Below are 19,553 nucleotides of genomic sequence, written 5' to 3'. Positions count from 1 at the left end.
TGGGGCGCAGGGTGCAAGAGGGGTTGGGCTAAGTTTGACATAGGTGTGCGTGTCTATGTGGGGTGTCATCGTGCATGAGAAAGATGAGGCGGCGGGGGGCCGGTGCAGTTGCTAGGGTGACACGTCTGTGTGTTGTGCGTGTATTTGACCCCCGTGTTTGAGACATGTCGAAGTGGGTGGGGTGCAGAAATTAGGGACCTCTTCTTCAGTCGGTGCTGGGAAAAGGGAAGACGACGGTCAATAGAAAAAAAAGACGCAGATATGTTTGTAATCGTGTGTGTGTGACAACTTCTCCGCAAAACAAATAGTGTAATGTGTTGGATTCGGCGGCGCCCGCGGAGATGAAGTCCCCTTTTCCCTTATTAAGTGTAGATGGAGGTTTGGATCTCAGCTAAAAATAATGGACGCGGGACATATCAGGAGCCGGGTGCCGGTGTCTAATTTTCTACCGCTGGCATCGGCTCAGAGCGAGAATGTGGCAGTAGGTCACTCGGGGACAAGACGCAAGGAAAGGGAGGAGAGCGGGAAGGAGAGGAGGAGAGGGTGGGGCACCTGCGAAGGAGTCAAGGGCCGAGAAAAATGTCATTTCGTGCCAGCTCGAAAAGAAACGGGAGCGTGACTGGCTTTTTAAGATTCTTTTCACTCTTCACCGTTTGTGCGTGCAGCACATGTGGGACCTGTTCATGTGTGCATGAGAGGATCACCTGCGATATTACCTTACAAATTGAAAGGGAAGAGGTGGGCTATAAATAAATATACAGGCCCCGGCAGGATCGTAGTTCTTGGTTTGACACCCGCCAACACACACACTTGAACTTGACACACCCCTAGTTTGCAGAAGTACATGCAAGCCTACAGTATTAGTTAGTTAGGCTGTGGAATGATGCACCGTGTGTGTGTGTTTGCAGGATTTGACAAATGAATGCATTTATAAATGAGTGGGTATTTCATTGGCTACATGCATGTGTGACTCAGTCGGTGACTTGATTATAGGAGCCATAGAATGTGTTGCATCCAGACACGTATCTGCTTTCACACAAACTGCTTCAGACTGTAATCGGTCGGACATTTACATGTAGGTCTATTTTTGAATCACGTAGAGCAGCTGCTGCCACATTTCTCTTAAAATCGTTACGAGGTTGCACTTTCGGCACCATGTCATTCAGTGATGTCACGGGAGATGTTGTTGAAAGGGAGGAAAACTTATTCAAACAATCGTATTATAAGTTGAAAAAAAAATAACACGCTTGAAACCTCCAAAGACCCCGAATCCACATTACAAAGTTACATAACAATGGTAATATCCATAAAAGTTAATGCATTTTCATTAAGGCTACAAACGAGGTAATGATGTTTGGAAACAGCCTGCTTATGACTTGGCTCGTAAAAAGCTATTAGAAAAAGTTATTAGATGGAAAAAGGAGGAAAAGTAATCTGCAATCAGCCGCATTTGTAAAAGACACAGGCAAATGCATCTGGGCAGCTGATGCACAGCAAATGTGCTTGACATATCTTTTTGCTAATTTGTCACCATTTATCACAGAAACTCATTATGATTTCCAAGAAAAAAATGGGATAAGAGAACGTATGAGATATCCAAATGCACATATTTTAAATTATCGATTTATATCTTTGATCTCCAGATAAATCTGGTAACGTAAAAAAAATATAGCGACAAAAACACAAAACTGGTGCGATCATTCCATAAGAGACACAATCATCTGGTATGTACAATAAACGTGCAGTGAGGCTGTTTTGTGAGAAAAACACAATAAACATCTTGATATTTGTGAAATGTATGAGCATTCTTCATCTGTCATTTTTTTTTAATTAATTTGTCTCCGAAACAAAAATGTTTACATGTTTGGGAGCTTCAGAAGGCCGTGTTGTAATGCCACCGCCGGCCTGTAGGTGGTGCTAACGAGCAGGATATACCACTGCGGTGTCGTTAATGTGTTATTTAACTTCGTCTAAACAAAGTGAAGGTGAAATTTCGTCCACTGGACAATAAGTAGGCGGTAAGGTAAGACTCATCGATGCCTATCTGGAGTTTGATTTGTTTTCCCCCCTAAATAACAGCTCTTTTCACTTTGAAACCTGATTCTAGCTGACATTGTTTCGAAAGAAGCAAGCGAGCTAGCTAACAACACAGGCTGGTAAATAGTGGAATGCAGCCTGTAATCACTTCTCTTATCAACTTCCTGTTTGGAAATAGTTTACGCCGAGAGCTATACGAGGAATTTGACCTTTCGTTTTTAATCCGAATGAGGAATGCGACCATTTTATGTAGCTCTTTTGGCTGTCCAGTGAAGTGAGATTACAACAACCTTGGTGTATTCTGACATCTGGCTTGTGTTTTGTTTACAGATGGCCTCAGCTCTGGCTAACAGGGCTATAGGAGCCATTGTAGGATCTGCAGTTGCAGATGCAGCAGGTAAGATAATACAGATAAAACTGTCTCATTTTGTAATTTTATTTAAGACTTTTATAGAAATTAAGTGCACACATATTTCGAGTAACATTCCTGAACTTGTGATGATATCTTTCGTCACTTGAGACAGCCAAGTTGGTTTGATTTAAAGTGGTGGAACCTCATGATCGGATTTATCGTGACCTGCTGACTTCCATCCCCCGCCCCACACACAGCACAACCACTTCACTGGGTTTACGACCTCCAGAAGCTGCAGGGGATTCTGGCTCAGAATCCAAACCCCGAGTTTCGCCCCGAGTCGGCCAACCCGTTTTATAAGAGGCAGACGGGCCAGCAGAGCTGCTATGGAGACCAGGCATATGTCCTGCTGGAGTCTTTGTCCGAATGCGGAGGTGGGCTTCACTGACCCCATCACACACACACATAATAGATAAAAATATATTGCTTTTAGTATTTAGCTTGATTTAGCTTAATCTTGCCGTTTTTGCCTGTTCTGATGCTCATTAGTTGCGTGTTTTTTTTTAAACGATCTATAGTTCAATAACGATAATCCTGAATGTGATTATTTATACTTTTTGTGATTTGTGTGACTTGAACTGAACAGGTCTAAATATTGATGATCTAAAGCAGCGTATGGTAAAATTCTTTGGACCCGGATCAGAGTACGACACCCCTATCAACGATCCTTACAGGGAGAAAGGAGGTAAAAGGGGCTTTTACTGGATAGTTTTTATTTGTTGTTGTTGTTGTTGTTTTTGTTAATCCAACAGGAAATATGTCTCACTGTATTTACCAGGACCAAGACCTCAGCTACCCATTGAGGGACCATGGAGACACGCAAGTTTGAAAGGTTTCCTGAAAAATGTGGACTCGGGGAAAGAGGAGACGGGTAAGCAGCGGCGCTGAGGTTTTAGCCGGTCACGCTTGAGCTAATGATGAAGAGTTGCGTTTTATTCCATTTAGGCTGCGAGGTTGATTGTCAGATTGACGGGATCACCAAACTGGCTCCTATTGTGGCTTTTTACGCCGGGAAGCCGGACATGCTGGAAAAGGTGGAGCAGGCCATTCGCGTCACTCAGAACAACGACGCGTGTGTGGCAGAGACTCTGGCAGCTGCCAGGTCAGTGCGGTAGTTTCTATCGCTGCTACATAAACCTATGTTGCATTCGTATCAGAATTTAGCATGACTGTCTGTATCAGATATTTGAAAATGCTATCTGCTCAATAATAGCCTTCTGACATATTAAATAGTTGATTCATCAACCCCCCCCCCCCCAGGTTTTTGGAGCATTTCATCCTGAAAGGCCCCGATCCCAAAGCCTTGGACGCAGTTCTCCATCAGCTCAATGACCCAAACAGGAAGCAGCCCCAGGATTTGGACAAGGCAGTCGTCGGTATTTGAGGCCTGCCGCTTTGTTGCTTAACTGCGTCAAAATCATTAAACTGGGTCACGTAACCAAAGAGTAACCCCTCCTTTTATCACAAAAAACATTCTCCACAGGTTATATATCCATTAAAACCTGGGTGTTTCGTTTAAGCAGATTTTAACAGTATTTTGGAATTTAAACTTGTAAGGATTGTGTAAAAAGCCTGTTTTCTGACATGGATATACGTTGTGTGTGATAATATTTTGTAATTGGTGATAAATTAGAAGTCATATACACAATTGAATGTGTGTCCAGGATAATGAGTTTAGAGCCAAACATTTAAGGGGTAAAAGCAAAAAAAGCATCACTTGACGAATTTTATCCTAATCTTAGTGGTTTCTCGAAGATTGTTCGGTAACAATGAGCTCATTCTTCGATTTAACTAACAGCCAGTTTACTCAATGCATTTTTTTCGTGATTTCTTGAAAAGCGCCTGCGACCCTGAGTGCAGGATAAGCGACAGAAGATGGATAGATGAAACACGAAACTTTTTAGACAATAAACTTTGTCAAACAAAATATTATGATGTAAACAAACACAAATGCCATTCGAAAGGTATTTCTCAAATTAGCATCCGACTCATTGAGCCTTTTTTTTTCTCTGTTTTCAGGGCACCTTATGGCAGTGAAGGAAACATTATCCAAGACTCCTCAGGAGCTCATCCCCACCGTGTTCCCAAACACATGAGGTATTTCCTCAGATCTCCTAAAACCCGTCCTTTTAGTCGCTAGGTACTTCTCAGTCTCCTCAATAAGCGTTGGGTCTGACCCTCGTAGGTTTGCCCGGTGCGTTCCAAGCAGCGCTACACGGAGTCCTGACGGCCAAGCAGTATGAGGCAGCCGTCAGAGACACCATGAGTTGCGGGGGATGCACCTGTAGCAGAGGATCCTTCATCGGGGCCTGTCTGGGCGCTCAAGTACGACTCGCGCACTTTCATCTACTCAACATGTTGATCGGAGAAGCAGAATCTACACCTTTTCTGAAATATACGAAATAAACACGCCCACCAAGTCAGCTGCCATCTAAACTTTCCCAACTGTGTCTCTTATTTCAGTCCATATCGCCCGCAGTGTCTCCACGGTAACAGTATCATCATTCGCGGGAGTGTGGGAAAAGTCAAATATAGAACAAAGTTTGTGATAGCGTCAGAATCTTAAAAAAGGGATTTAGTTAACAAAAGATTATTACCTGTAAATTATATAGAGAGAAGAAGCCTGTTAACCAGAAATATAACAAATGTGAGAAACTCTGAAAATAATTTGATTCAAAATTACATAGTAGGTTTTAAACATTTACAGGTGAAATTCAAGGAAAATTACACTACACTATATGCGAGTGGAAAAAAACTGACAAAATGACCTGTTCTTATTTTCATAGGTTGGACTCGAGGGCATTCCATCCTCCTGGATGTCCAAGACCCTGCGATACGAATCCGTTTTGGAGCACGCCAGGAAAATAACCAAACACCACCTGTAGTTACCCATTCTCAGGAAGCGTGGTATCTTTTATATTCTGCAGTGGTTGAGAACATTATGCAAAACTGTTGGGCTTTCACAAAAGAGTAAATGACGATTCTTGTTCTAAAGTCTTTGATGGCAGGAGTTTGATGTTTTTATCTCTGTGTGAGCTAAACACATTGCTTCAGATGTTCTCCACTCATGATGTACTGCAATAAAGATGCTCCTAAAGGTAATTGTGACGCACAGACTTTTCTTCTTCTTTATTTGCCTGAACTAAGATGCTACATTTGACAGTAATAACAGAACACAAAAGCACTCAAATATTGTCCCTGTTAGAAAGATCATCTAGTAACACAAAGTATGAGCTGAATACTTTATTTAACAAAAGAGCTTTAAATTCTGAGCTAATCTGCAAACAAGTGAAGAAATTAACTAGATTTCCTCTCAGCTACTTATTTTAAAGGTCGCCACAATGAAGAAGCCTCCTCTATCTAACAATTCCTCTGTATTCTTGTCAAAATCCTCTTGTCATTGTTAGATAATTTTCTGTTACCATTCTATTTTCTTTACTTTTCCACTTGTATCTCTGAGACACACTCCCATTAATCATGTCAAGGTCCTGCAACGGACCTGGAGATAGGTACCGTCTTACACCAGCCTTGGAGATAGAAACCATTCCACATTCTATCTTTATCTGTTACACCCCTATTTTGTATGCAGCACTACACTTCTCAATGCCTGTATTGTTTCCTCCTTTGTATAAAAGGGACTCACCATAACCACTAAATCAGAGTCCCGCTGAAAAACAAAAGAAAGACCCAGTCTCTGTCTATCCCTGCTCCCTGTATATGAACTAACCTCTGATACAGTTGCTCATCTGCCATCGGCTTGGAGATCCGGATACTGAGACCAGTATATTCTCTGCGCACGGTTTCTCTGACTTTATCTCGGAAACAACAAACACGCTGACTGACTCGTTCCTGCTGCCATCCATCCTCGTCATTCCCAAGGAGAACCTCAACACTCCTACATTTTCCTCAATGCTGCTGTCTTTAAATCGGGTGGGCAATTATTTTGGCTGATGGACCACATTTCCTATTTGATTTTTATGCGCGGGCCAGCTAGGTATCATGTAAATTGAACAATATGAAAATTGCAATTTAAAATTGGCATATTTTGACATTTCATTTTAACTTTTAAATCATTATTGATTACATAAATGTATCAACATTATTTTGTATGGTATCATCCATACAAAATTAAACAAAAGGAAAAAATGAGGAGTTTCAAAATTCAATATTGATTGAAAATACCTATATAATCGCAGAAAATAGTTTGGCAGGGTGATCATATTAATTAATCATTAATGATCACATACATGTACCAACATTATTTTGTATGTAATCATCCATACAAAATTAAACAAAAGGAAAAAATAAGGAATTTCAAAATTCAATATTGATTGAAAATACTTATATTCAAAGAAAATAGTTTGGCAGGGCAGATAAAAAAAAGCAAGATGGGCCCCATGTGGCCCGCAGGCTGTAAAATGCACCAATGTGTAGCGCACCTTTACTTTCATTTTAGTTGAAGTTAAGAAATAAACTATATTCTATTAAATCTTTTTTTAAGGAAAGGCCAATAGTTACATGACAAAATAAACGAAACCGCTTCTATTGTAAAATAAAAGCGTCTTCGCCTTAAACGTGTGCTCATTCCGAGCTTTTTGTCCCAACGCGGCTACCGTAGCGTAGTCTGACGTCAGTGAAAGTCTTCTGTCGGATGTCAAACATGGCTGGCAAAGGAGGCAAACAGAGCCGCCCAGGCTCTGGCATTCCAGGCAGAAAGGGTGCAGGTGACCAAGACGAAGACGAGCCGCTGCTCCAGGCGGTTCTAGTCGCTGACAGTTTCAACCGGAGGTTCTTCCCGGTGACCAAAGACCAGCCGCGGGTAAGCAGCGAGCTAAGCTAACAGAGTTGCTAACGGCAGCTCCCATGCTGTAAACATTGACAGCACTCGCCTGGCGTGGATGAAACCACGCTAAGGAAGACTCATAGTCCCGATGGTTAAAATAGGGGGTTAAATTTGACAGCAGTCATCGGATGGGACGATCTAAGGGTTCGTAGACATCCGCTGACATGTTTTCCATTGGTGACAGGCTCTGCTCCCGCTGGGGAATGTTGCCATGATCGACTACACGCTGGAGTTCCTCACCTCCACCGGCGTCCAGGAGACGTTTGTCTTCTGCTGCTGGATGGCCGGCAAGATCAAGGAACACCTGCTGTAAGTGCTCGTTCAGACCATAACAAAACGATCGTACTATGCAGTGCATGGTGCAAAATATCCGAAGTAACTTTCGCAACATTACTAGATTGAACTTAGTTTAAGCAAAGAAAAGACAGCAGTTAGTGTGGATGCTCGCCAGATTAATCTCGAAATATTCATAGTAATATGAGCTTTTTTACATGTGAACATTATTTTCAATTCATTAAATCGACTTACTAGTTAGTGTTCATTTCGAAACAATTTTCTATGTTTCATTTATGGTGTCCAGGTGTGCTAAATGCATGATTATATTGTAAATAAAAACAAACTCTGTCCGGCAGGAAGTCCAAGTGGTGTCGGCCCACCTCCCCAAACACTGTTCACATCATCACCTCTGAGTTGTACCGATCCCTGGGGGATGTGCTCAGGGACGTGGACGCCAAGTCCCTCGTGCGGTCGGACTTCTTGTTGGTGTACGGCGACGTGGTGTCGAACATCGACGTCAGCGAGGCGTTGTTGCAGCACAGGTGTGTGTTTTAAGAATGAGCGGCGATGACGAAAACAACCAATTTTCACCTTTACGCTCAAGTGCTGGCCTTCGTGGCACCAAACAAATCTTCGCTTGTGGGCTTCAGGCAACGGCGGAAGATGGAGAAGAACATCTCTGTGATGACGATGATCTTCAAGGAATCGTCGCCGGGCCACAAGTCTCGCTGCGAGGAAGACGACGTGATCGTGGCAATTGACAGCAAGAGCCAGCGGGTCCTGCACTACCACAAGACACAAGGCTTGAAAAAGCTGTATTTCCCCATGGTAACCAACATTCCTGCCCTCTATTGCAGCTGTCGTTCTACCTCCACCTGCTGGAGCTAAAACCTGAACAAAGTCCCGAACAAAGGTTCATTTAAAAACAAATTTATTTAGAGCTTTATCACTGTTTCCTGAAATATTCTATTTGCGTCAACTCGGGATTTGTTAAGCTAAGCCCAAATTAGAAAATAAACATCACCATTTCTCAGCGTCTCCAGGTGGAAATTCTATTAATAATTACACTGATGATTTAATAACTGTATTATCCAACCCCCGAACTACGTTTATTTTGAAACAATCAAAAACATGGTACTGCCCTGAGTAAAAAGGCATTTATTCAGCTTTAAATCACAGCATTTCCAATGATTTTGAAGAAATTGTGGAGAAATAAGCGAATAAAAAAAACAGCAACCGTTCACAAAAAAAAAATAAGGCTGCAATTACTTTTACACAGATACAAAATGATGCACGGCGGCTGCTTAGCATGGTCGAGGGGTATGTATGTCCCAGGGATCCAAGGAGCTCAGTTGTCAGGGGGTTTATGTCCGTATTAGGACCAACCAAGACAAACAGGTCCTAGGTGAGTCCAGATAAATTGCGGCTCAGAAGACCCCCTATTGATATTAAACAAATAATAATGGACCTAGGTTTCCCTTGCCCGGGAGCAGGTCTCTGGGGTGTAAGAGCCAAATATCGCCAGCAAGACACCAAACTCGGTCACCGCTCCTCTTTTCTGTCTCCAGAATATTTTCCAAGGCGGCAGCGAGGACTTTGAGATCAGACACGACCTCCTGGACTGCCACATCAGCATTTGCTCGCCGCAGGTCAGTTTCAGAGGCAGGATACGTCCACCGCCGTGTTCCTTTGAAATTGTCTGACGTCCTTTTGCTGTCTTTAGGTTGCCGAGCTCTTCACGGATAATTTCGACTACCAAAGCAGGGATGACTTTGTGAGGGGCATCTTAGTGAACGAAGAGGTGAAACACTGCGACGACATGTCTTTCTATTAAAAGGATGTGTGGGTTTTAGCAGCAACTGCCTGCAGCCACCCTCACCCAACCTTTACCTGTAAATAATACCACATTTCAAATCGCTGCTAGCAAGCTAATGCTCTAAAGCAGGCCTAGACAACACTTGTGTTCACCTGGGAGACATCCTGTCACATTTGGGTGTGTGTGTTAAATAAAAATGATCAGTTTGATTCCACTTTTATTTAAATGCTCGTCAAAATTCATCTGCATTTTTGTCAATTTTTACAATTGGCAAAAGAAATTCAAAAGAAATTTTCGAGGGCTTTAACTGATCCACGACGTCTGCGTCTTCAGATCCTGGGGAATCAGATACACATGCACGTCACCAAGGACGGCTACGGCGTCCGAGTGTCCAACCTGCTCATGTACGACTCGGTGTCGTCGGATCTGGTGAGGCGGTGGGTCTACCCCCTCACGCCCGAAGCCAACTTTCCCGACCAGAAAGGACGCACGTGCACGTACTCCCGACACAACGTCTACCGCGGGTCGGGGGTCAGCCTCGGCCTCGGCAGCCAGATGGCGGAGAACGTCCTCATTGGCTGCAACACCAGCATCGGCGCCAACTGTTACATCTCGAACAGCGTGATTGGTGACAACTGCACCGTAGGTAGGCTCTCCGGGTGACACAGCCACGGGAAAATGAGTGGATATTTGTTAGTTCCACAAGTAAATGTTGAAATACTTGTCTGCAGGTGACAACGTCATGCTGGACCACGCGTACATCTGGAATAACGTTCACATCTGCAGCGGCGTGGCCATCACACAGTCGGTGATCTGCGACCGGGCCAAGGTCAAAGAGGGCGTGACGCTTGAGAAGCAATGTGTTCTCGCCTACGATGTAAGCGGCCGCGACGCCAGATTCGGTTCCGTTCGAAAACGTCTGTGACGGGGTTTTAAAGTATTGTCAGGGTACAGTTTAAACACATCTCAAGGCAGATTTTCCCCACGAACCCAGGTGGTGATCGGGCCGCACTTGTCTCTCCCAGAGGGGACCGTGGTCTCCATGCACCATCCGGCCGAGGAGGAGGAGGAGGACGACGACGAGTTCCTCAGCGACGACGCTGAAATCGGACGGAGTAAAGACAAAACCAAACAGAAAGGTGTGTGTGTAGTGGCTAAAGTTCCTTCTAAGTATTTGCCAAAGTATTCACTCATTTAACCACCCTAAGACGGAAAGAACGAGTCTCTACGCGTGTTTACTGTTGACGACGGTAGAAAACAGTGTGTTCGCTCCGTCCTTTACTGAATCACCCGGTATCCAACAGTTTTACCTTTTTACACATTTGAACTGATCACGTCATAGCTCAGCGCCGCTCCGAACCTTATTTGGTTAACATAAACATAAATACATATGCCATGAATAAGCATGTACTCAACAAAAAAGCAAAATTAAATACAATAAAGTAATTATAAATAATTATGCTATAATCAACAATCACCAAAATATAATGCAATAATATCATATCCAAATCTGAGCTTGAATTACAAAAAATGGAAAATGGCACTAACAGTGTGTATGTGTTGAACGAGGATTCATCTTAAATTAGACGCCGGCGCTCCCCCCCCCCCCCCCCCCCCCCCGCTGTCTTTCAGTTTTTAACCCCGCTGAGGTCGGCGCAGAGGGCAGGGGTTACGTGTGGAAGTCCGCTGGCCTGGACGACACCGAGGACGAGGAGCTGTCGCGGTGTCTCTGGGGTAGGAAGGCAGCCGGCTCTCAGCGAGCTCGGGGGGGTGTGTGTGTGAGACGACCGACCCGCAGCCTCCTCCTTTTCCCCTCCAGGCCTGGTGCTGAACGCCGACGCCGAGAGCGACAGCGAGGACAGCGAGCCCGACGGCCCAGATGACCTGGTGATCCCGTCCCCCGAGATGGACGACGTCAAAGGTGAGGTCAGACGCTCGCTCGGACTGTTTGTCACTCGATACAAATAAAATTGTAGCGCAAATTACACTCACGCATTACCCTCCACAGTAGTGTTAAAGATATATCCCAACTATCAGCTACAGTTTGTCAGTAGTACTTAAGTCCATTTAAGGTCAGACAGAGCTAAACACTGCCTCTTACTGTTTAATTTACTAACTGCAAATGCATTATTTATTTAGTCATTATTAACCCTCGTATTATGTTAAGGGTCAGTTTGACCCATTTGACCCATTGGGTCAATGGGTGAAATGGGTCAAATTGACCCTTAACATAATATGAGGGTTAAATGTTTCATGTACTTATTTTAAATGTCATTATATTGTCGTTCTCTGCCATATCTAGCCGTATTTTCACTGATCCTCGACCTAATTCTTTTGAAAAGGGTGTGAATCTGTCCTGCTGTGCTGGTTTGTCAGTCTTCCAGATGGAGGTGCTGGGGACGCTGCAGAGAGGCCTGGAGGAAAACATCGGCTGCGACAACCTGGTGCTGGAGATCAACTCACTGAAGTGAGCGGTCGCACGTAAGCACGGCGTTTCTAGAAGCGAGTTCGACGAGTGTGACGCTGTTTGGTGTGTTTTTTTTTTTTTTTCCCCCTCCTCCAGGTATGCCTACAATATCACTCTGAAGGAGGTGATGCAGATTTTAACTCGCGTGCTGCTGGACTTCCCCTTCCAGCAGCAGGACTCGCAGCTCAGCGTATCCCAGTACATCACCCTACTTCTCCCGGTAATTTTCAAAACGTCAATGTTAACAGGCACGTGACAGGACGGAGAAAATTCATGGTTTTTTTTTCTTTTTTTTTTTTCCCTAGTTACTGAAGAAATGGGCTCCGGTGTTCAAGAATTATGTGAAGAGAGCGCAGGACCACCTGGACTGCCTGGCTGCCTTTGAGGAGCACTTCCTGGAGCAGGAGGACCACTGGGCCGTGATGGCAAAGGTCGGGCGCCCATCACATTCTGTAAAAATATGTGGGAAAAAAAACGTGGATAAGCACGCGCCGTCTCCGAATGTAACTTCGTGCTACGTGAAAATGTACATAGAATTTGACTTTATTCAGATGTAGCACATCTTCAGGTATATAGGATTATGAGTACTAAGAATCATTTTGGGTTCTCGGAATAGCCTTTAGATATCAGTACAGTTTGAAGATTCATCCGTATTTTTGAAACGTTAGCTATAGCTATTGTGTTAATCCCGTTTTTTTTCCCCCCCGTGGCCTAGGTCCTGATGACCATGTACGAGCTGGACATCCTAGAGGAGGAGATGATTCACCGCTGGTTCTCCCAGGGCGCCACATCTGACAAGAGCAGACAGCTCCGCAAGAACCAGAGGGTGAGCTGGAAGCGGTTCACGGGCTCACAGGGACCAAATGTTGACATCCTTTATGTTCTTTCCTCTCGGCAGCTCCAGAGTTTTATTCAGTGGCTGGAGGAGGCCGAGGTGGATTCGGAGGAGGGATGATAGGAAATGGGGAAAAACCCAGCGAGCTCCCTGTCTGCACTCACCATCTGCGTACAGTCGACATCCTTTTCATCCCGGCGTAAACCGAAATAAAGAGGAGGCTCTTTGGCCGCTTGGAAATCGAGTCAATTCTGTGAGTGTGACAAATGTAGCTCCAAATATGGCTCGCGGTGAGAAAGGAAATGATTGCCTCATTGTGGTTGAAACCAACTTTTGAAATAGTGCAACAGTATTTATTTCCCAGGAGGGCTGGAACTAATAAAACCCGAAGCTCAAAGGCCTTTCTCGGGTGATTTTTTTTTAAAGCAGTATCTAAGTTGGTATTGGACCAGTGTTAGCAGCACTAAGAATGTTGACAGGAAACTTTAAGAGACTTGTATCCTGACTTTTGGGGATTTTAGTTTGGATTTTTTTCGATATTCCTTGCAAACGTAGGTGATTTTGCTATTTTTACCTTTACAGGTAATGTAATGCTAATCATTAACATAACCAAACATTTTTAACGTTGAAAATGAGTCACCTGTTGGTGGTGTCACAATTCTTTTAATTTACATTTTATTTCATATAACACATACCAACATGTTGCCCTGCTCTACTTCCCCATGTTCTTACAATCTTACAAAGTTTCCATAACTGACAGCAGAAAAGACACGGATTTCGTCACATCTACATCTGAAGCTAAAATGACAAAAATACAGCTTTGTAAAAAAAAAAAAGCAAATGCCAAAAACTCTATTGTCGAGTGTTCTCCCAGCCTGCCTCAGGTAACATTTTTTGACAGTGCACACACAACTTTAGTGTTCAAGGATAATCAGGTTTCTGGCTTAATCACAGTTAAAGTATCCCTTTTTATCTTAAAAAGTAAAAAAAAAAGGTAATACTGACTCTTTCAAAATATTCTCATCTGCTTTTGATTTTCCCCCTTTTACCTTTAATAAAATAGCTAAGCTTTATTTTGATAGTCTTTTTAAAAAATGAATCCACCTTGATTTTTAAACCTCTTCCTAGGAATGGGCCTGGGAATTTCTGACTAATCAGGATATGAAGTTTGATAATTCCTCCTTTGGCCATCACCTACATTTTCACATCTTTTTAGTAATCTTACGGATCATTTCCTCTATGCGTATTAAATCTGAGCGGGATTTGATTGGCCATGTCTGTCCGTTTCAAGATTTTCAAGTTGTAATTAATCGTGGAGGGGGAGGCAACAAAACACTAATCCCAATCTTGCAATTCTGCACACTCAAAGCGGTACGGCGGACTCAACCTCTTGTCTACTTTTTATCCTTTTTACTGGCTAAGCTCTGAGCAACACCGGCCAGCAGTGACACTCCGGTGATGCCTGTCACGGCAGTCAGTATCTTCCACATGCTGGCCGACTTCTCATGTAGCCCAATGAAACTTGCGTGGTCGCCGGACACCAGGACGTAGCTGCGCCCGTCCTGCGGGGCCTGCAGCCTCATCACCCGGTCTCTCTCCAACACCACCTCCCCGAAGCCGGTCAGCGTGGAGCCGACCTGCAGCAGCTCCTCGCTCTCTACCATCGCGTCGGGTTTCTCCCCGCTCAGGCTCTGCAGCGCGATGCTCCCCAGGCCCTCTGTGGCACTTTTTCTTCTGTAGTAGACATTCTCTAGGAAGGATCCGGAGCTCTCTAGAGGGTTCTGGACCTTCACAAACAAGTCGCTGATGTAACTGCCGGGGCTGACCAGGCTGAAGGGAACGGAGTTGTTGGTTTCTTTCTTGTTTGCCGTCCTAGACGTCCTGGACAAGAAATGTTTTGATATGCAGAATATTTACTTTGCAGTTTGATAACGTAGCTCACGGCTTCTGTTGTGGATTTCACGTCACTTCATTTGGAGTGCAGCACTTGGCAGCATTCGTTATAAAAGTTAATAGCAATGTAACACATTCCAACATCACATATAAATAAGGCCCAATTCTGAAACACTATTTGAAGTTTAATGGACAGTTAAGACATGTTCAGGCTAATATCTGAACTACAAACAGGACTGCAGAACCGCACCCACACTGACTTGTTTCAACTTTTAGTGATTAATGATACTATTTATATAAAGACAGTCACTCTGTAAACCTAACACAAAATGAAATATGAAAACTATGTGACTGTATGCTATTATATCAGGGAATGTCCTATAACTTATGCATGCACTTGATACATTTTGATGCAGGTAGTTAAGATCAAACATTTTGTTATAGAGGCCTTTCGTGAAATTCAATTTTAAGTAAAACATGATTGGGATTTCACTGCAGTTAAGGGTGAAAAATGAGCACCTTACCCGCAGACTGAATAAAAGCTACGAGTTTGCACGTTGAACGCACCATGTGTTTGTGTGGGAGTTCCAGTACTTCCAGCGCTCTTCCTCCGTGACCCTCTGGATCACGCCGAAGCACCGCGGGACAAAGCGGCTGGCTATGGGCTCCTCGTCCGCCAGGACCAGGCCTTGAAACATAACGGGAGAGCCATGACCACAATAAAATGATATGTGTTTATTCAAACTTCCCCAGAAATTCTCGTACCTTCTACAGCGACGTACTTGAGCCTCCTGTGAGGAGTTGCTAGCAAAACTTTGAGCAAATGCTCATCCGGTTTGAATAGTGGAATCTCCTGGAACATGCGTAAAGGTATTTATTTAAAAAAAAAAGCACACTGTATAACAACTTACAAGATAGACGAATGAAAAACTGACCTTAAGCTTTAACAGCTCCTCTTTCTTGCTTTTGTATAGACGATAAAAAAGTCCGGAAAAGGCCAGACTAGAGACGGCTCCTATTAGAAACGCAGGGTTCAAGTCAGTGTCACCCATTTCGGTGTCAGGAAGCCAGCACAAACCCGGTAGTGGATTTCTAAAATTGACTTCTAGAAAATTTTGTGTTGATTTTGTCGAGAGTAAAAAACAAAATTAGAATCAGATATGCGGAAAATCTACCCATACTAACTTGGCAAACCGGTAGCAGATGGAACAAGTTCGGTCACGACAATATCAAAAGTGATTTCACTTCCGCGTTTATTCGCGTCGCGTCGCGTCTCAGCAGCCAATCAGGTGCAAGTGGCGTTGCGGTAACATATTTAAACCGGCAGAGAGCAGCAGCGACCCGCTTGCCAACAGGGACGCGTGCGCAGTGCACACAAGCTTTTGTGTTTCTAGAAATAAAAAACAAATATTCCACTGAAATTACATTTTTATTGTAGCGAGTCCTCACTCACAGCCGTGGGAAGGCTTAAATAATCTATAATTAGTTTACATTTCGTTTTAAAGTTTAAATTATTCTTTACTTTGACCTGATAAATTAGCTCCAAATAAAACCTCAAAAAAATGTTTTTTTTTCCCCTTTATCTATCGTTGGAAAACAAATATCATTAAGCGTTTTTTAATTTTGGAGGTTTCAAAGCAAGCACACACATCTTCTCCCCACCTAGGCTGGTAAGTGTGAATTTCTATCTTGTGTGATAATGCAACTTGTGTACATGATTGACATGAAATTGTGAAATTGTAGCTACGGGATAAAAATATGGCACGCATTGATATGCCAACTACTTTTGCCTCTGATTGTTTTCTGCGGGTATTTCATTTTCAAGTAACAATGGAGACAAAAAAAATACAGTTTTTGTCCTGTGTATATTTGTGTGTTGGTTCCAACCTGGAACTAATTTAACTATATTAGTACTTTTGGGTAGGATTTTCTGCAATGACGCATCAAATCATATCAAAAGTAACTTTGGTGAGTAACACTTGTTACTTTCACTGCAGCCGTTATCTTGAGTTTCAGGTTTGTAAAAAAAGTGACCTAGGCAACAATCGTTGATCACAATGCGGAGCTCAACAGCAAAACAAAACCCGATGAGATAAGTGGAGTTGCGTTTATTTGTGTGGCCCCGATCTCACTGTTTGTTCAGTGTCCCAACACTTTTGCCGCATTTAGGGCAGTGGGACACTGGGGTCCATCTGATGGCCACTGAACGCTGCAGATCTCCACCTGCCCGAGAAGGATTTAGTCAGGATTTTTACTTTTGCGTCCAAACCAGTTCTCGTCATACGTTTGATAGCCAGTTCTTCAAAACCTTCGATGGGTTAATTTCCTTGTTATGATGTGACTCTGATTAATTGCAACTGGGATCATTTTGCTCAGAAATTTCACGATAGCAGGTTTTTGTCAAACCTGAAATGAACGAATTCAGTCACATACATCGATTATTCTGCACTCAGGATCCCAACTGTCATCGGGCGATTGATCCCAGGGCCACAAATAGAAACATACAACCATTCACCCTCTTTTTCATTCATACACACAAACAACCCGTCACCTTTTTATTCACACATCCGGTGCATTGTGTATTTGCAAGTGTATTTGCAGTCCCTATGTCCTCTATTGTAAGTCGCTTTGGATAAAAGCGTCTACCAAATGCAATGTAATGTAATGTAATGTAATCCGGACAACCTAGGGTCTCCAATGAACCTCGATAAATGTTTGATTTCGATGTATCCGTTTCTCTGCGCCCCGTCAGCTCAGGAAGAGCACATCTGTGACGCAAAGACACTCTCACCTCCGTTTGAGTGTTCATTACAACCAGTAGCTCGGCGTAAAGCCCCGTTTTGATGACTGTCCGCTCCGGGACAGAAAACAAACAGCACCGGCTCTTCGTCCAAGAAAACCACGTAGCACTGAGGTCATTTCCCGGCTGGATTTAATGTCATTTCGATGTTAAAATTCACAGAACAACTCGGTCATGTCATTTGGAAAGCAATAAAGACTTTTTTATTCTTCTTCCGTACAAATAATCAATCTGGCATCAGTCTTTATAAGAGAATCCAAGATTTGTGACGTGAATCCGCGGGCCTTCGCCAGCCCCCGCCCTTCTCTCTCGCTCTCAGCAAACACTGTGGGACGGCGAAAACACACCTGGTTTAAATATAACACTTGTGTTTTCTCCCATCTCTTCACTTATTTCCCCCCTCTGAGAAGGGGGTGTGAAAGTGAGTCGTCCTTCTCGTAAAAAGTCGGGGATGAAAGATGATGTATCTTTACCGAGTTTCCTGGAGAGGAGAGGAAAGAAGGGGAGGGAAGAAGAGAGGAGAGATTGAGTTTCAAAAAATATTCTTTTCTTCAGACACTCGGCGTGAACAAGAAACATTTGAGGAAAAATGTATAACTTCATGGCAGTGGCAACTTAAAAACATACTTCCCGTTGCCCAAATAGAAATAAAGTCCACCCAGGTTGTCAGCTTAAAAAAAACAGTTCCCAATAACATTAATAAGCAATAGGGAAAAGGAAATAATCGGTAAGCTATATGATATATTTTTATCTACGAATATACATAACTCCCAACAGATACGACAGAGATGGGAGGCGGAAATCAACATCGACATACCAGTGGACACCTGGCAAGAGAATCGGTGGTGAAGATATTGCCAACCATACACATATATTTTGGCTTTTCGCCGACTTAAGTTTATTTTCCACAAAGCCCTACAACTGTATTATTAGGAGCAACCCCTATGGGTGTAGACCAGTGGTGGGCAAACTACGGCCCGCGGGCCACATCTGGCCCGTTGGTCTTTTTAATCCGGCCCGCCAAAGATTGGTACAGAATTTATCCTTGATGTGAACGATTGAATGATTGGATCAATGAATGTGAGAGCTCAAACAGGAGATTATTTCATTTTCTGAGCTACTTGAGAACACTTGGGAATATTCCTGAGCTGAATGACACAGAGTGGCTTTGTGATTTTGCCTTTACTGACATACATGAATGAGCTAGTGAAGCTACAAAGGAGAAAACAGTTTGTGCATGAAAACGTCAGAGCCTTCAAAACCAAGCTGGTTTAATTTTCAAAGCAAATGTCAGACAAGTGTGATATGTACTGTTAACAAATGCGTTTTTTTTTATTTTTTTTTTTATATGTACCGTATCTTGTAGTGACCCGGCCCGTCTGTCAATTTTTAAAAGTCAATGCGGCCCCCGAGCCAAAAAGTTTGCCCACCCCTGATGAAACATACTTCTTAAACATATTGCTAACAGCAGCATTAAAAGCTAGAACTATCAGGTGGTTAAAACCGGATCCCCCTACATATTATACATGGATCCAAAAAGTATGGGACATTTACATATGGAGCAAATTACATATTTATTAAAACTTCAGCAGCCTATAGTTATCAAACGATGGGCTCCTGCCATGTCTTTACTAGTATAATAAGGTTAAACTCTGTGTTTAAACTGGCTGCTCATGGCTCATCCATGATTGGTTAAACGCAGAATTTCCTGCAAGGGATTAATAAAGTACAATAAAATTAAAACAAAACAAAAAAAACTTTTTTCTTCCAATCCATGCAGTTATTTACTCCCTCAAAGTGCTTTTTTTATGTGGTATCTTTTCTTTTCATCCAAAGATTGAGGATTTGCCAGCTTGCCAAAGATATTGACCGATTTGATGAACTTATCTGTGTCACTTAAGTCATTTTAATTTTCCTATTGTAGGTGTGATCTAAGAAGTCGTTAATATCCTCCAATGTGTAAAGGCCGTTCGTTTCCTTATTGCTTCCACAGCCACACTCCATGACATCACTCTCACTTATCTAGCTTCCTCCCCTTTATCTAGAGTACTTGTGTCATTCGTGGTTCCATAAACACTCGGTAGCTCATCTACTCCTGCTCTTTTCAAGGAGGACTCAGTCTCGGTTTCAAGAACGCACTATGAGGGAAGCGGCGGTTTGCGCCGCATGCTCAC

At 43.2% G+C, this 19,553-nt stretch overlaps 3 protein-coding genes across 4 annotated transcripts; 2 read left to right on the top strand and 1 right to left on the bottom strand.

Moving 5' to 3' along the window:
- Positions 1-1,902: 1,902 nt before the first annotated feature.
- On the top strand, positions 1,903-5,554 carry LOC147219291 (crystallin J1A-like). 2 transcript variants are annotated; one of them, XM_086172925.1, is made up of 10 exons: positions 1,903-2,023; positions 2,368-2,434; positions 2,647-2,823; positions 3,036-3,134; positions 3,228-3,320; positions 3,395-3,551; positions 3,710-3,825; positions 4,469-4,546; positions 4,635-4,774; positions 5,236-5,554. In XM_086172925.1, exons 2-10 carry the CDS (start codon positions 2,368-2,370, stop codon positions 5,332-5,334), a joined length of 1,026 nt encoding a protein of 341 aa, XP_086029051.1. In that variant the 5' UTR covers positions 1,903-2,023; the 3' UTR covers positions 5,335-5,554. The 2 variants fall into 2 exon arrangements, with proteins under 2 accessions (XP_086029051.1, XP_086029052.1); XM_086172926.1 differs by having other exon boundaries at positions 1,941-2,018.
- A 1,527-nt stretch (positions 5,555-7,081) lies between these two features.
- eif2b5 (eukaryotic translation initiation factor 2B, subunit 5 epsilon) lies at positions 7,082-13,083 on the top strand. The gene is made up of 16 exons (XM_086172924.1): positions 7,082-7,268; positions 7,477-7,601; positions 7,925-8,110; positions 8,219-8,396; positions 9,137-9,217; positions 9,292-9,369; positions 9,718-10,030; positions 10,116-10,261; positions 10,379-10,523; positions 11,017-11,118; positions 11,204-11,305; positions 11,761-11,851; positions 11,948-12,071; positions 12,157-12,282; positions 12,567-12,677; positions 12,750-13,083. Exons 1-16 carry the CDS (start codon positions 7,101-7,103, stop codon positions 12,804-12,806), a joined length of 2,133 nt encoding a protein of 710 aa, XP_086029050.1. The 5' UTR covers positions 7,082-7,100; the 3' UTR covers positions 12,807-13,083.
- Positions 13,084-13,940: 857 nt separating this feature from the next.
- mul3 (mitochondrial E3 ubiquitin protein ligase 3) lies at positions 13,941-15,777 on the bottom strand. The gene is made up of 4 exons (XM_086172927.1): positions 15,515-15,777; positions 15,345-15,432; positions 15,147-15,267; positions 13,941-14,567 (listed from the first exon to the last, which is right to left on the bottom strand). The coding sequence occupies exons 1-4, from the start codon at positions 15,629-15,631 to the stop codon at positions 14,081-14,083; spliced, it is 813 nt and encodes a 270-aa protein (XP_086029053.1). The 5' UTR covers positions 15,632-15,777; the 3' UTR covers positions 13,941-14,080.
- Positions 15,778-19,553: the final 3,776 nt, after the last annotated feature.

This window comes from Fistularia commersonii, chromosome 25, assembly GCF_037954325.1.
Source record: "Fistularia commersonii isolate RoL2024-O1a breed Wild chromosome 25, RoL_Fcom_v1.0, whole genome shotgun sequence".
Taxonomy (NCBI): Eukaryota; Metazoa; Chordata; class Actinopteri; order Syngnathiformes; family Fistulariidae; genus Fistularia; species Fistularia commersonii.
The sequence above is the reverse complement of the archived record's forward strand: the minus strand, read 5'-3'. Positions and strand labels throughout refer to the sequence as shown.

Bases quoted from the DNA above. Each gene is read 5' to 3' on its own strand.
- eif2b5 (XM_086172924.1), top strand. From the start codon at position 7,101: ATGTCAAACATGGCTGGCAAAGGAGGCAAACAGAGCCGCCCAGGCTCT. The intron at 8,111-8,218 runs GTGTGTGTTTTA...TGTGGGCTTCAG, and splicing joins GAGGCGTTGTTGCAGCACAG to GCAACGGCGGAAGATGGAGA. The intron at 12,072-12,156 runs GTAATTTTCAAA...TTTTTTCCCTAG, and splicing joins ACATCACCCTACTTCTCCCG to TTACTGAAGAAATGGGCTCC.
- mul3 (XM_086172927.1), bottom strand. From the start codon at position 15,631: ATGGGTGACACTGACTTGAACCCTGCGTTTCTAATAGGAGCCGTCTCT. The intron at 15,268-15,344 runs GTACGAGAATTT...TTATGTTTCAAG, and splicing joins CAAGTACGTCGCTGTAGAAG to GCCTGGTCCTGGCGGACGAG. The intron at 14,568-15,146 runs GTGCGTTCAACG...TTTCTTGTCCAG, and splicing joins AACTCCCACACAAACACATG to GACGTCTAGGACGGCAAACA.